This window comes from Rhinolophus sinicus, chromosome 6 (assembly GCF_057876585.1).
Source record: "Rhinolophus sinicus isolate RSI-liver-muscle chromosome 6, RSI-T2T, whole genome shotgun sequence".
Lineage (NCBI taxonomy): Eukaryota > Metazoa > Chordata > Mammalia > Chiroptera > Rhinolophidae > Rhinolophus > Rhinolophus sinicus.
In genome coordinates this window covers 45,820,356-45,836,050 of record NC_142506.1, presented here as the reverse complement: position 1 = coordinate 45,836,050, position 15,695 = coordinate 45,820,356, and the positions used below count along the sequence as shown (strand labels likewise).

General features: G+C 47.1%; 1 protein-coding gene across 1 annotated transcript in view; it reads right to left on the bottom strand.

Annotated features, from left to right (window-relative positions):
• KCNK1 (potassium two pore domain channel subfamily K member 1) overlaps positions 1-13,451 on the bottom strand; it is a 39,925-nt gene extending 26,474 nt beyond the window's left edge. The window contains exon 1 of the mRNA XM_019712886.3: positions 13,023-13,451. Coding sequence (XP_019568445.2) covers positions 13,023-13,377 — 355 coding nt within the window. The 5' untranslated portion in view covers positions 13,378-13,451. The remainder of the gene's footprint in view (positions 1-13,022) is intronic.
• Between the last annotated feature and the right edge of the window lie 2,244 nt (positions 13,452-15,695).

The window sequence follows — 15,695 nt, the reverse complement described above, 5'->3', positions numbered from 1 at the left end:
CAAGAATCCTATTTTCATGTGATTCACTCATTAGCCATCAATATTTCGTTGAAATGACCTATGGAATCAAACCAAGGTGAACAGTAACTGACCTGGCCTGTATAAGGGCCAATGAGGAAGCTCTGATAAAGCCACAGGTGGGAAGATGGGTTTCAAAACCTTTCTGAGAACAGAGCGTACGATCTCCCAGCTCACCTCTTCAAAGGGAAAGACTGCATCTGAGATGAGACGCTCCCCAAAAACTAAATTCTGAGAGCTGCACTACACAGGAACCTGACGGGGAAGAAAAACTGAAGGACAAAGAAAACAAAGCTGCAGGTTAGGAAGCTGCAGACTGGCTCCCGCTGAGAAGAGGCCCAGAGCCAGGAAAATCAGAGCATGGCCGTGACCTCCAAGATCAGTGTAGGGACAGGAGAAGCACCCAATTAGGTGAAGGACAGAGAAGTCATTTCCAGTGCGTGGCCCACAGCATGTGGTCAGCAAGCGGGAGGAATTACTGGAATCACTGGACCGGATCCTTTGTGAAGTCCAAGCAGCCAACAGGGGACAAACCAAGGCCAGGAGAGCCAGCAGCGCAGCTACGCTGGATGTTGACAGTAGGCAGTTAAAAACAAACAAACAACAAACAAACAAAAAAGCTGAAATTCAGTATTGGTAAGATTATGAAGAAATGGGCCCTTGAGGCCTGTAGTACATTCCTGGACCTTACCATCTTCCTGGTCAAAATGACTAATAAAACATTCTCCTTGATATAATCTGGAAATTTGGTTGTTTGCATGTCAAGACTTGGCTTCAAATTAGAGCTGATATTCTTAGGGAAAAAGAGGAGACAACAGGGCAACTACGTCCATGTAAAAGTGAATTCGTGCAGAACATGCCGTGCCAGGCAACATTAACTTGGCAGCAGCCTTCGGGGGTGAAGAGCGTGCTGCCCAGCTGGGCAGCGGAGCTCACGTGCCAGGGCTACAGAGCTCTTCAGCCAAGGGTCACACTCCCACTTAGCAGGACACAAAGCAATGTGTGCCTTCCCCACGGGTACTGTGGCCAAATGCGGGACCAGAGGGTGAGGGGTACGTTTTGTCGGGGCGTCTCAGGCAGAGGTTGTGGTTTGCACTGTTGGAGGTCACAGTCGGCTTTCAGGCCCCGGTTGAGCTGCGACACCTCTGCAGGGACGAGGACAATGTTACCTCTGCCTGAACCAAAGAGGACCAAACTAGAAGTTTGTGGACGCCACAACTCTCTCTACCTGTGCATTTAGTGGGAAATGGAGGGATGAATGCCTGGTGGGGAAAAGGTGGCACCTCCTGGCGAGAATGAGACCGAGCAGGAGTGAGCCTAACGTGTGAGAACGGCGAGAGGCTCAGGAACACGACGAGATTCCAGGCTCGTGTCAATGACAAATGAGCGGGGGCTGGAAAACCAGGAGACAAATGACTGTCTCGCTGTGGTCGCCGTACACGCCACCTCTGAGAACGTGCAAAGGACCCATACGAGGGTGAGCGACTTCACACCATCCTATACACTCTGCCTTAGAGCCAGGGTGCTCACCCTTCTCCCTGACAGCTAAACAAACACCAGACAGCCAATGAGTGGCACTCTCACAGGTACCCCTGAAGTTGTTGGAACCCCACCATTTGGTGGCAAAGGGAAGCATTAGGATAATCAGTACCATCAAGCCTGTTCGAACCGTTAATTCCCAACAGCGGTATAAATAAATCAGGCTGGATGGTCCATGATTCTGAGGGCCAGAGCCCCAGACGGTGTGATCCTTTTCAAGAATGTAAGTGAGGGTAACATTATTATAGGAATAATATTCAACATACTCTAATTGTTTTAAATAAGTCTTTTGTCACTTCTGAAGCTTGACCTCCCCTTTGCTGCAAGGGAGCCAGGTATCAATTTTCTGTGGTGCTCTCACTGCTCTGAGAGGACATATGGCCAAGGAGTGGGGTGCCTGGAGTGGGGAACGTGTCGACACTGAGAGCTACCAGTGTGGACCCTCAGAGGTTTGATGGCAGGTCTTTAAGAGAATAAAAAGCCAACTTTGCTTTGCTTTTCACACATTTCCACATCCCTCTGACTTGCCTGGGAACTGTGCAAAAACTGGGGCTAAAACAACGCCCTACGCAGACGTGGGCTCAGGATGTAACTCACTTCTTGAATTCAGTTTTCGAATAAGGTAGCAAGAAGGAAAGGACACTTTGCAAGTGTGGTTTTGTTTGCTTGTTTGTTTGTTTTAAATCACATCTGAGGCGGAAGAAACAAGAACAAGATTATAAATGTAAAGATGATTTACACTAGTGGTGCCTTTTCCTCAAAGCACCAATGAGTTCTCACACGGTGGTTCTGCCACGCCAGCTTCCTGTGAAGGGTGGACTTGTGATATTGGATGCCTTCGGCAAAAAATGAAAATACTAAGAGATTAAGGAGAAGCCAGTCTTCCCTCTTCTGAGTCCAACTAACTAAGAAGTTACCTTCAACATCTACGAAATGCAAAGAATGGTATTTATTTTACCTGTGTTCTTTTAAATACAAAAGCTTCATTAAGGTACAGTTTGGTCACTCAGGAGCTGAGCTGAAGTTGAAATTTTAGTATGTCAAAAAAGAATTAAAGCCAATAAATACTATAAACATGACTTGGGGGATGGCTCCCCTATGTAGAACTTGCCAAAACTGCTTAGAAAATGCCCACTTGTAACTGACCGGCATAATGACAAGTAACACTTACAACCACACCCCTCAGACCTTATTCATCATCTTATGGACGAAACCCTGAGAATTTGGGGTGAGGGCCCCAGAGCCTCCCTGTCCCCCAGAAGCACACACGAAGGCTGGGGTCTTGCCAACCCCCACTGTGTGAGGTGGTGCAGGAGCACAGGAACTGGGGACCGTTCCTTCTATGTCCCCCCCCCCACACACACACGGAGAGACTTACACGCCTACCTACAGCAGCAGCTTGGCCACTCACCCAGGCCAGGCCTCCACAGGGTGCAGGCTGTGAAATTCCTGGTATGTCCACCTGGGGCCATCTCCTTATCCCACTGGGCCGCAGGGCCAAGGCGGTCCCATTCATGCCTGCCAGTCCCACAGCTCCCCTGCCCCATCCCCCCCGCAACTCTCCTCTCCATGTCCTGCCCCTCAGGCAGTTCTCTCTCTTCAGTACAGGGCACCTGGTGTGTGAAGACTGCAAAAGCCTCAGAGCCTTGCTGCCCAACTCCAGCTTTCCCCATTGGAAGCCAGTGTGCAGGCAGGACTGCTTGTCACAGTGCAGGTTCAGGGGCCGACGGTGGCTCCCTGCCGCTGACGGAGTCAAGCGCAAACTCCGCTTCCACCTTCGAGGCCATCTGCCTCCACCTTGACACCTCCTATCCTGTTGGCCACTTGCCAACAGGTCGCTCGACTCTGAGAGGTCGCTGGACTCTGAGCCTGCCATCCTCACGACCTTTCCAAGGCCAGACTCGTGCCTCTTCTGGTATCTGTGCTGAGCGATGGCCCTTTCCTCAACAGCCCTTTTCCTCTGCGCCCCCGACCAAACTTTGCTCATGCTGTTCGTTCGTCTCAAGGTACCTCTCCCATGAAGCTTCTCTAAACACTTCCACCCACAATGGTCAGCCCCCCAAAATCCTACAGCTGTCTCTAGGCCCCACACGGTTCAGGTAGGTTTCCACGCCCTCTACAGCTCGCCAAGAGTTCTACGGTTTAGTCTCGTGTGCCCGGCTGGATTGTAGCTTTGTGAAGTCAGTGATGACCCCCTCACAGTATTTTTGGGGTCCCCATATGTTGGGCACAGAGTAGGGAAGTGCTCAGTAAACACTGCCCAGACCTAGGCCTCTACACTGGGGCTGGGAGAGGAGCTCATTTACCGTTCAGATGAAATAACCGGCTCCAGAGAATCGACCACCGCATTTCTGGTGACGATGACTTGTCTGAGGAGAACCCAGACCTCTCAGTCCCCAGATCAACGCCACCACACCTCCTATCCCCAACACCTTCCACTGAGGCTGCCCCTGGATTTTTTTAAGTCCCCCCAAGAACGCTTCTAAGCAACAGTTACTTAGTCTATGGAGGGTGGTTCAGTATATTCGAAAGTAAATATTCTTCCTACAAGTAATTCACGATTCTTACTTTTCACTTAATCAGGCTGCATTTTTTAAATATTCAGTCTGACGTAACGGATGATAGTCGTACTTAACTCCACCCTTTGGTGAGGGAGAAGGCGTCCCTGCCCGTGGTTACCTGGGGACACTGCTCTGAATGCGCCCCCAACAGCCCGTGGTAACAACAGGAACGAGCAGCACAGATCAACACACAAAACGAGTTGTGATGGAGGCCAGAGAGGGACTCTCGATGTGCACTTTAGGTTCCACGTGTGTCTCCAGATTCATTCGGATACCCTTCACAAACAATGGGCGCTGAGCCCGAGGTGCTGAAGAACAAATGGGGGTTTACGTCCTGTCCACTAACTACTAACACAGGTGTGCAAGTTTTCGGGGTTGGGGGATGTGAGTTTTGTTTTTTCTTTCCATCTTTGTTGGTTCAATTTTTAAATATAAGATGCATCGTGGAAGCGGGAGTGTCAGATGGGCATGGGGTGACAGATTGCTGTACACAGTGTCCTCCCTGTGACAGTTCAGGGCTCCTCCCGCCCTGTCACCGGGAGGGCATCTGTGCACCTGGCATGGGTGGGGGGCTGTGTGGCTGCTGTGGCCCGTGACACAGCACTGCGGGCAGGTAAGGCGTGACGTGGGGGCCTCTCCGCCTGACAAGGAGGCAGCTATGGAACAGCCTCGCCGGCTGCTTTAATTAACTTAATCTACCTAACCATGGGCTTTAAATAATTCAGTGCCTTGGTGACCAGTGTTCAAACATTTGAAAAATGTCAGTTACAAGAATGTTTTAACCGTTTAATTCTAGTTTCAAACACTTGCTTTCCCTCCTGGGCACAAACTGAGGCGACATCAAAAATACAGCATTTGAGAAGAAGAGGCTGCTGAGCTCATCAGGGACGAGCAGGGAGCCACAGTGTTAGAATGGCAGCATTTCAAACAGCAATGCAGCCAACTTAAAAACACACGGAAATACAGAACGTTACTCAGGTGGTTCTCAGAGTCACGAGATAACTGTCCCATTTGTTACAAGCTGTAAGTGTATTTATTTGAAGCTAATAGACTCCTAAAATGCTTAGATCTCTTGTGGGGAAAAAAAAAAATCATCTTTTTCTTTCATGTTTCCCTGAAAATAAGACCTAGCTGGACAACCAGTTCTAATGTGTCTTTTGGAGCAAAAATTAATATAAGACCTAGTATTATATGATTTATCACATCATATCATATATCACATATCATATCATATCATATCATAAAATAATACCAGGTCTTATATTAATTTTTGCTCCAAAAGATGCATTAGAGCTGATTGTACGGCTAGGTCTTATTTTCAGGAAACATGGTTATTTACTTCCTAAAACAGAAAAGACCTAGATTGACTCCTTGGAAACCTTAACGTTAGCGGCTCTGAAATAATTTACTTATTGCTGTTCTTTGGACTATATATAATGTAAATTTTATATTGAACTATGTCAAATACTAAAATATCCTACTGTTAAGAATATATGAAGCAAATCCTCCGGCCCACTCCCCCCTTCGCCCCCCAATTTTCCACATGGTCTTACATGATATTAAATTAGAAAACAATATCATAGTTTGGATGTGTTTGGAACGTGAAGTAGTTTAAACTACTGTTAAGTGTATTCATCAAACAGCAACTCAGCCCAGAGAATTCACATTCTTACCCTGGAATAGCTTTGTCCTCTTCCTTACTCATGGACACTCTATTTTCTCCTTCAAGGCCAAGTTCAGGCATTACCCCTCCACAGCCTTCAGCCTCTGCAGTCCGATGACACATATAACTTGAAATCATGGCTTACTGACAAAAGGAAGCACTGCCACAGTATCAGGACGACCCTCGTGACACCACAGTGGAGCGTGCAGACCCCCAGACACCCAGGAGGGAGCTCAAGTGCAAACTGCCCATAAGCTTGAGACCCTTCACCCCAAACGTGCTGCTTCTCCAGCTCTCGCTGTCTCCAGGCTGCCAGGGGCTCAGACCACAAGCTCGGGGTCATTTTGACTGCTCTCTTTTTCACAGCTCATACACCTAACTCATCCACAAATCCTGTTGTTTCTTCCGTCGGTATGTATCTGAAATCTGACCACCCTCACCACCTACTTCCCACCGCCCTCCTCCAAGCCACCAACAGGCCACATCTGGGTGACTGTGACAGCCCCCGTGGCCTCTGCCGCCACCCTTGTCCTCCTACACCAGCCACAGTGAACTTGTTAGGACCACGGTCCCCCCCTTAGCTCAAAATCTCCCAGTGCTTTCCACCTCACTCAGAGAAAAGCCAAATGCTCTGCATCCTTCGGAGTTTGCTGTCACACCGCACTACCTGTCCTTCCCTCGTCCTTGACCTCATAAGACCCCCTTACTCAGCTCCAGCCACAATGGCTTCCTACTACACCTCCCATATGGGGACTGTGTTCTAGAACACAGCTCCTCAGATAGCTACAGCCTGACTCCCCTCCTTTAGCTCCTCACTCAATCGCCGAAGACCTTTGACTTCCTTATCAAAGACCTCATCCCGGACCCCTCCCCACCCCTAAGCACACACTCGTTTAATAACACTCCCTATCCACCTTGGCTCCCTCGGCTGCAGGATGTTTCTCCAGAGCAATTACGCCCAAATAGCATCCCGTGCATTTTTCTGTGCGAATAACGTACTGTGCAGTTACCCCATTTACAGCACCTCCCCCAGGCCCATGGACACACATCCAGGAAGACGAGGTCCCTAACTGCCAAAAGCAGTGCCAGTGAACCCAAGTGCTCAGTAAACATGTGCTGGAAAATGTGGGCTTTGATTTTCCAAGGCAAGTCAGCCTTAGCCAGAGGAGCCAAAGCAAACGGTCAGAATCTGAGCGGGGCTCAAGCAGACGGTGGCCAACTGAAAACCACTGTCCGTATCTAACAGAACCCAACCATCGCTGTCGTGTAAGAATTGACTCTGTTTTACCGACTGAAGAAGGGAAACATGAACACCACTAGGAAAGAGCAGACAAGCCTTTGGGTCTGATTCACGCTCAGGAGGAACCACACCGTGCTTTCAGATGCGCTCCCTCTGCACCCCCAGTTCCCTCACCCCCTCTTCAATCAGACCTCGGGTTGGGGCACAACTCTGCATTGACAGAGTGGCCACCAACTCTGTGGACAAGGAATCCACTTAGAATAAACAGAGAGAGTCAGAGCATAAACTGAGTACCAGAGACAGAAGGATCAAGAGGACCTCCTCAAAGTCGCCTGCTTTTCTATAAAGACACCCTTCATCTCCTGCCAGCAACAGGCAGTGTGAACCTGGCACAGTCCATGAGAAGTTAAGCACTTTAGTACTTCACGGATTCGGTTATAATTGGGATTGAATGACGTTCCTTGAGAATCAATTCCAGCACAGTGCGTTCTACGCTGAGACAGCTGATGACGTAGACGGCGTCTGAGTTCCCAAAATGAACTCGTAGTAAGTTGAACCACATGAAATAGTGTTGTTGTGTGTCGAAAAAATTGAGCACCGCAATTTCAGGTGCTCCAACCTTTCAGTACGCCTCTACTCCACAGACAACACGCTCCCTCCGCAGCACTTCAAGGAGCAGTGCTGTAACAGAACTTGACCTTAAAGGCAGCCGATTTCCCACGAGGCTACCCGTACAATTAAAGACTGTATTTCCGACCACACTTAGAGTTATGTCATAAAAGCAAATAAATACTTTCTTTCAAGTTATAGTCATTTACAATAGTAGCAGTACGTTCCAGGTACATAAAATAGGCATAGATAGCAGCAAAATTTCTAGTTTTGGAAAGAAAAACACCCTTCAAAATACCAAAGAACTGATGTTTTATAGACAGAAATGGGTTTACACATTAAACACGAATTTCTACTTTCTTTGACCATTCAAGGACAATTATTGTAACATAATTCAAGGATATCAATTATCATACTGGGTTCTAAAACAGTGATGTCCTATCAGGCATATGAAATTGTTGGTTGTTAACACTAAAAATCTTAAAAGTTCTGTTTCTTGTGCTCCTGTTTTTTGTTTTGCTTTTGTTGTTTGTTTGTGTTTTTGCAACCCAACACAGAAAAGAACACAGTACTTTTGTATTAGTTTGTTAGGGAGTCATAAGAAAGTATCACAGACTGGGTGAGTTAAACAAAGTAATTTCATTTCCGTTTTGCAGGCTGCAAGGCCAAGATCAAGGTGTCTGCAGCTCTGGTTTCTTCTGAGGCCTCTCTCTGGTCTGCAGATGACCGCCTTCTCATGTGTACTCATTTCACCTCATCACCTCTTTAAAGGTCCCCTCTCAAAATACACAGTCATGTTCTGAAGTATTGAGGGTAGGACTTCCACGTATGGATTTTGGGGAGACACAAGTGAGCCCGTAACAACCTCCTACACTGTGACACTATGCAAAGCTCACTCTCTTAACTCAGGCACATCTGGCTTCATATCAAGGCCATGTCCCTTCTAGCTTTGTGACCTCGGCAAAGAAGTCACTCAACCGAAACTTCAGTGTCAGCCTCTGTAAAGTGAGGATAACGACACCTATACCTCCTTAGCTCCTAGTAACACATGCAAACATTGCCTGGTGCACTCAAGTGTTCAATAAATGTTTGCTTTTTAAAATATCATTTTATTTTTTATTTTAAATATGTCTTTTCATGACGTTTCACGTATGTTTGCCTGCCGCTGTGCCTTTCCTTCTTTACTCTGTTAGGGGCTTCACAACCAGGTATTTGAACCTGGTAGAATTGAATGTAAAGGCTCCAAATGGAGAGACCAACGGCTCTCCTGAGGACCCCTTGTGTGAAGGTCAGGCAGACCTCTCTTCCAGCTCAAAGTTTGCTTGTCTGTTTTTGGGAGGATGTCTTTCCCTGTTGTTATTTCTGTCCCAGATAAAACACTCTATTTACCATACATTTCAGATAAGACAGTGCCAATGGGAAGGCTATCTTTGTCACTGTTTAAAAAAAGGTACTGTCATCAATCTGACCCCAAACTAGTGACATCCTGTAAGAGTCATTTGCTCTGGAAGCGGTTGTGTTTGACAGTGCACAGCACTTACAAAGCAGCACAAGTAAGTCTAAGAAGCTAAACAGTCTTACGGAAAATTTTCCAAAAGGAAGCACTTAGAACTCCTCTGACTTAGAGCTCCTTCCAAGAATTACTCTAAGGCAGGAATCAGCACACTTTTTCTGCAACAGCCAGACGGTGATTATTTCAGGTTCTGCTGCCACGTGTTCTCTGTCACGACGACTCAACTCTGTTGTCGTAGCTAGAAAGCCACCATAAATGATACAGAAACAAATGGGTGTGGCTGTACACCAATAATATTTTTTGTGGACACCGAAATTTGATTTGCATAAACTTTAAAAATGTGTCAGGAAATACTCTTTTTCTTTAGATTTTTTTCCCCCCAGCCATTTGAAGACATAAAAACCATTGTTAGCTCGAGCCACACAAAAGCAGGTGGCGGGTCGGATTTGGCCCAGGAGCCATAGTTTGCCCACCTGCATGCGATTTAAAAGTTCAGTAAGTATTTTTTATTGATAAGAACTTATTTCTCCTACTGAAAACAATTTGAAAACCAAGGATCAACCCAGCACTCCCATTACCGTTTCCTACTTTCTCTTTTTGAAAACTACCAATGCTGCAGAAGCTCCCTACCTGACAATCAAAGGCCAGTGTAAGACAAGCTGAATAACATTCTTTTCTGAGAACTTTAAATAAAAGTTTCAAAATATCTCTTCATAAACAGGAATAGGCAACACCCTGAAAAAAGGCCTCCAAGTGACAGGAACGGGACTGAGTTATCTTGGGGATCCCACACTTACAAAGCAGCAAAGGCAGTGGCAGTTTTATATTCAAATGCACACAAAAACTGTATTTTTTACCAAACATTCATCATCACGATATAGCCTTGCTCGGGGGGATGAATCAGGAAGCAAATTGACGTGACAAACTGTTCTTAAGAATGAATGAGATTGCTCGAAGTTTTATATGGCTACAAAACATAACTTTCATAAAAATTATTTCTTATTCCCCAAGTGTCACCTAGACATTATTTACTTAATCCTTGAAAAAAAAATCACAGTATAAAAGTTATGTGGGAAATACTTCAGTCTATTAACTCCTCGTCTTACTTTTATATAGCCCTTCTCTCTGAAAAGGTACAAATGGGTTTCACTCTATATAGGACATGAGTCCTATATAGATGTTGCCTTCTTTTCTAATCCAGAAGTAAAGAGATGTTATATTGTTTGCTGGAAATAATTCGGCATCTTCCACAGAACAGAGAATAAAAAGAACATTGCTGAATTACCAACCTAAGGCTTCTTCAAAATACACCACAGAGACTTTACCCAGTTTCTTCCAGAAGCGGAGGCTTGTACTGTCGCGGTCCTGTCAAGATTCTGATATCATGTATTCACGCTCCCATATGACAATGATGGCCACCAAGAACAGCACGTTTGTAACGCCCATTGTTTCTATTCTGGACAAGCTGGGGATTGACCGTACTGATTGACTTGGTGAAAATTATCTCAGTGATTCGCCATTGACAGAGCTAAAAACTTTATAAAAAACCTACAGCGTGTCTAAAATCTACCTGAAAGAGAAGCATAAACCACAGTCCCAATTCATCTGAGTTGTCTGGTACTTTACCAGAAAATATTTTTCTAGTAATGAAGTACACGAGCTTTACTCTAAAAACTGGCTGATTCTCTGTCACAAAACCAGTGTTGATACCACGTGGCACTTGTTAGAATTCTATTTGAATTAATAAACTCAATTCTAGTCTATCAATGACAAAAATTCATTGATTTGCTAATTTTGCAAACCAAGAGGCACCTTTTCCTCTACTTTATCCTTAAGTGCCCCTTGCACTGATTTCCTAAATGAACTCTTGTTTTGCATGAATACAGACTTTCTCAGGGACTACAATGCAATTTGAATACCAATAATAAGACAGTTATCTCTTCTTTTTAAAAAACAAACAAACAATAACTACAGTTTTTTCCAATTTAAAAAAAAAGGAGGGGAGGGAATCTAGGACAAAATTGTCTATTCAAGAGGTATACTTGTACTTTTGACATTTAAATAGATACATGTAGTGTTGAGGTTATAGGAGCTGCATCAGTGATGGGAAATCCCACTCAGAAATAGCCATCACGTCCTTTTCCTCAGACCATTGCTCTTATTCTGTTCTATCTTATAACGGCATTACTTAGAAAGTACTATTAGGTTGGTGCAAAAGTAACTGCAGTTTAAAAGGTTAAAAATAATTGCAGACACCGCAAATACTTGTGCACCAACGTAATAAAAGTGATAATTCTTCCTAATGTTTCCCCAACATTGTGATCTAGTCAGAGACCTCCTATGGCCCCGTGGAAACACTTCTGCAGAGAATGAGGCACAAACATGCTCCAAAGGAAAGGCTGGGTGACCTCTGAGTGCAGATCTGAGGACCGGAGTGCGTACAGACAATGGAAGGAGGACTGGTAGAACGAAAACTAAACAGTGTTGGCCAAGCTGGAAAGTAAGATAACAGGTTTGTCTTCTTTAACACTACATTTAACACAGTATTAAAATATCACTATACCAGCTAGACTTCTGCTTCTATTTATTTCTGGATAAAAAGCAAGTCAATTTGGTAATTCATTCCAGAGTTCTGAGCCATTGTTTTATAGGACCTAAGAGGATAGTGTACTACTACTCACTACCAAATAATTAGCAAAACAATCAACTGGGTTTAGCCCAAGGAGAGTAAAAACGAATAAACCCTGAGAGGTGGAAAAGGGTGGGGTGCAGGAAGAGTCGGAGTCAGGAAGCTGATTCATTCACCTGTAAAGGTAAAGGTGAGGGGGTGGGGTACAAAGAGTTCCTGGCAAGTAAATCACAAGGCCCGGATTCCTGGACTACACTGTTAACTAGGAAATGTGTGTCTTGTGCAAGCCAAGAACTGTTCAAAGACCTGACCTCATGCACAAAAAGACGGCACTGAGCTGAAGGCTCTTTGAGACACTTTCCAGGGTCCACACACCAATTTATAAGTATCTCCATCCGGGTGTATGTGCCTCACTTGGCCGCTGGGAAAATCCAGTCTTCACTCATCTAGTATAGCACAGAAACGCTGCCCTGTGACACAGGGCGGGCCACCCGGGTCACCCCAGGGCGCTCCTCCATTCATGCACGTCCTGCTGGGCGAATAATGCGAGGAAAGTGCGCTTCGAAGTTTAAGGGTGGTCTCGCACTCCTAAAGTTGCAAAAACTGCTGAATCAGGGTGCCCCCATTTTGCCAGATCAAAGGCAATCGGACGCTCCTTTCCCTCACCCTTCCCCCTACTCTGAAAAGAAACCGGATCGGCCTGTGCGCTCAGAGGTCACCTGCGAAGAGCAGAGTGATGTCACTGGCTACCCCTAAAACGGCCCCCAAGGTAGAAAAGATCTGAACGGCCTTCGCATAGTCAAAAGAGATGCCCTCCGGAAGGTGACCCTTTCACGCATTGTCATTCTATTCCGCAGCCTGGACCTGAGGGAGGGGGTCAGGGGGAAGCTGCAGGCACTCAAAGAGCATGGGGAGTGAGTCCCCGGGCCGCGCCGTGCCGCGGCCAGGACGGTGTAGATTCGAACCCGAGGCCTCGGTGTAGGGTACCGCGAATAAAGGGCGCAGCCCATGAAGTCCCTTTAGCCGCCCAGGCCCAGGGCTTTAGGGACCAGTTCCCAAGAGTTACCGGCGGTAACACCCCAGTCACGTTCTGAGGCCACTTCGCCGGCTTCAGGCTCCATCGAGCCTGCCCTCGGCGAGTCCCCAGAAGGGGCACTCGGGGAAGGGCGGGAGTGGCCGGGGTAGGGTGGGCGGGCTGGAGGGGTCGGGGGTTCGGGAGGCCAAGTGGCCGCGGGACATCAGGCTCCTACCCGTGGTGGAGAGCACGGTGCTGGCGAAGAAGAGCGCGGAGGTGAAGTCCCAGTTCCAGTTGCCCGAGGCGTTGCTGAGCACCGACACGCCGTAGTTGCTGGCCTCCAGCACCCGGCCCAGGAACTGCTCGAGCTGCGGCTCCGACAGGCACTCGTGCTCCTCCAGGAAGCGCCGCTTCAGCTTGCGCAGCTCCTGGCGCAGCAGGTCCTCGTAGGGCAGCTCCACCGACGAGAAGACAACGGCGCCGAAGACCAGGTAGAGCAGGTAGCCGAGCACCAGGAAGCCGAAGCACCAGGCCGAGCGGTGCCGCTCCACCAGGCGCACGCACGAGCTGCCGGCCAGGGACTGCAGCATCTTCCCGCCGCCGCCGCCGCCGCCGCCGCCGCCGGACCGCGCCGCGCCGCACGCCGGCCCCGCACGCCGGCCCCAGCGGCCCCGCGCGCCCCGCCCCCGCGCGCCCGCGGCCCGCTGTCCGCGATTGGCTCGCTCGGGAGAGGTTTTCTTCCTTCTTTTCCTGCTTCCTTGGATATGCAAAGCCGCGATGATGTGGCGCTGACGTGGTGGTCGGCTCAGGTAACCCGAGCGTCGACCGGGACCGCGCGCAAACTTGGCTGGAGCACCGGGCTGGGCGGGCGGCCGGACGCCGGGCCCTGTGCGCGGCCCCGCGGTGGGTGGGAGTCGCGGGCGCCCGGCCCCGGCCCCGCCACGGGCTCCGGCCCGGCGCCTGGTTCAGTCACCGAACCCAGCGGCCTGAGGGCGGGGTGTGAGTGCATGGGCGTGTGTGTGTGTCTTTGAGAGTCTGTGAGTGTGTGCGCGTACGTGTAAGTCTGTGACTGTATGCGCGCGCATGTGAGTGTGTGCGCGCGTGAAGATGACTACGCGCGTGTGAGTGAGAGTGTGTGTGCGTGCGTGTGTGCGTCTGTATGTCTTTGAGAGTCTGAGTGTGTGCGCGTGCAAGTCTGTGACTATGCGCGCGCGTGTGTGTGTGTGCGCGCGCGTGAAGATGAGTACGCGAGTGTGAGTGTCTATGTGTGCGTCTGTGTCCGTGTGTGCGCGCGCGCTATTGGAGGCACTTCTGGGCGATGCGCTGCCTGTCCAAGCCCGGGTCCCAGCTGCACGCTTGTCCCACCTATTTCTTCCTCTTCAGAGTCACTGTTACCAAAGAGTGTGGAAGTGCTTTCCCGGTCTGTCTTATGGGACCGATGGCTGAACACTGTGGTACCAGTGATGATGGCTTCAGCCTTTGGCATCTTGGCTTTTTTAGACGTCTCTGACTCCCATCCCAGAAAGGACCTGAGAGTAAAGGAGCGTTTTTGGAAAAATCATGTATCTGAACTCCAGTTCTTTAAAACATGAGTAGTGAAAAAGTCCCAGTATGCAAACTAGCAGAAGAAACAGCTTTCCCAAGTGGTGTTTCTTTTTAAGGTGACAAGTGTCAGTGAGCCACCTTATTGTGGGTGACAGTGAAAATCAGTGCACCCTTCTTGGAAAGGCAATTTGACAATAGGTCTCCAGGGCCTGGAACTCTTTCCTAAACTCTTAGGTGCTCTGACTCCATGATGGATCCTAAGAAAAAATAATCAGATGTGCAAAGGTTTATAGATAAGATTGTTCATAAACTGTATACAGAAGGTGCCAAAAAATGTATACACATGATTTGTATTCATCTTTTGTTATCAATATATATTGAGTATTACAATTTTAATAAATTTTTTTCTTTCTTAAAATGTGTATACTTTTTTGGCAACGTCTGTATATGTATATTACATATATGAAATGTGTGTATTTACATGTATTACATATATGAAACAATGAAGAGTCTGGAGCAATCAAAATGTTCCAAGATAGGGGAATGGTTGATAAATTATGGTATCTCTACAGCGTGGATACCATATGGCCATTAAAGATGTGTTTGCAGGCTACTGAAGCATAAGGAATCCTATGAATAGAACATAAAATCTTATATATAGAATCTCAAACACGTAAAGTATTTGTATTTTATATTGTAAAATATAACTGTCTACCTAATAGATCGACTGCATGGAAATAAAACCGGCTCCTAACAGTTGTCTTTGGGTAATAGAGTATATAGTAGGTGACTTTTATTTCTTACAAGTTTTTACATTTTTCAAATTTTCTACAGTGGACATAAATTATTGTAATCAAGAAAAACATTAAAAATAAATGAAACTGAGTTGTACAATTATTTAGTACAATTCCTAGCTATCTGCCTCCTTTGCTGAATTCTTTTTAAAAAAAAAGAGAGAAGCCATATTTTGCATTTAGATAGAAATTTTCACAGAAACATCTAATATAGTGGTCAGAAATTTTTCTTTCAGCAAATAACCTTACCTCCTACTTTCTCAGAAGATTGAAGCCATCCCTTCACTTTACTTCTCTGCACTTCAAAATCTCTTGATCAGTAATCCACTTCTTCCCTTTCTCCTTTCTCGGAGGGAAAAAACGCCTCATTTTCAACATGAAGTCCTTAACCCACCACTGTGGGTCCCTCCTACAGTGTGCTCTGCAAAATGCTTTCTAACCCTTGTTCCTCCTACCCCGTCCTCCTTGATCTTTGCCAGTTTGAATGTTGTGGCAGCTCTTTGTCCCTGAGGCCACCTCCTCCTGTTGCCTCCTCATAGTTCTCCTGCCTTTCATGTGCCTTTCCTCCC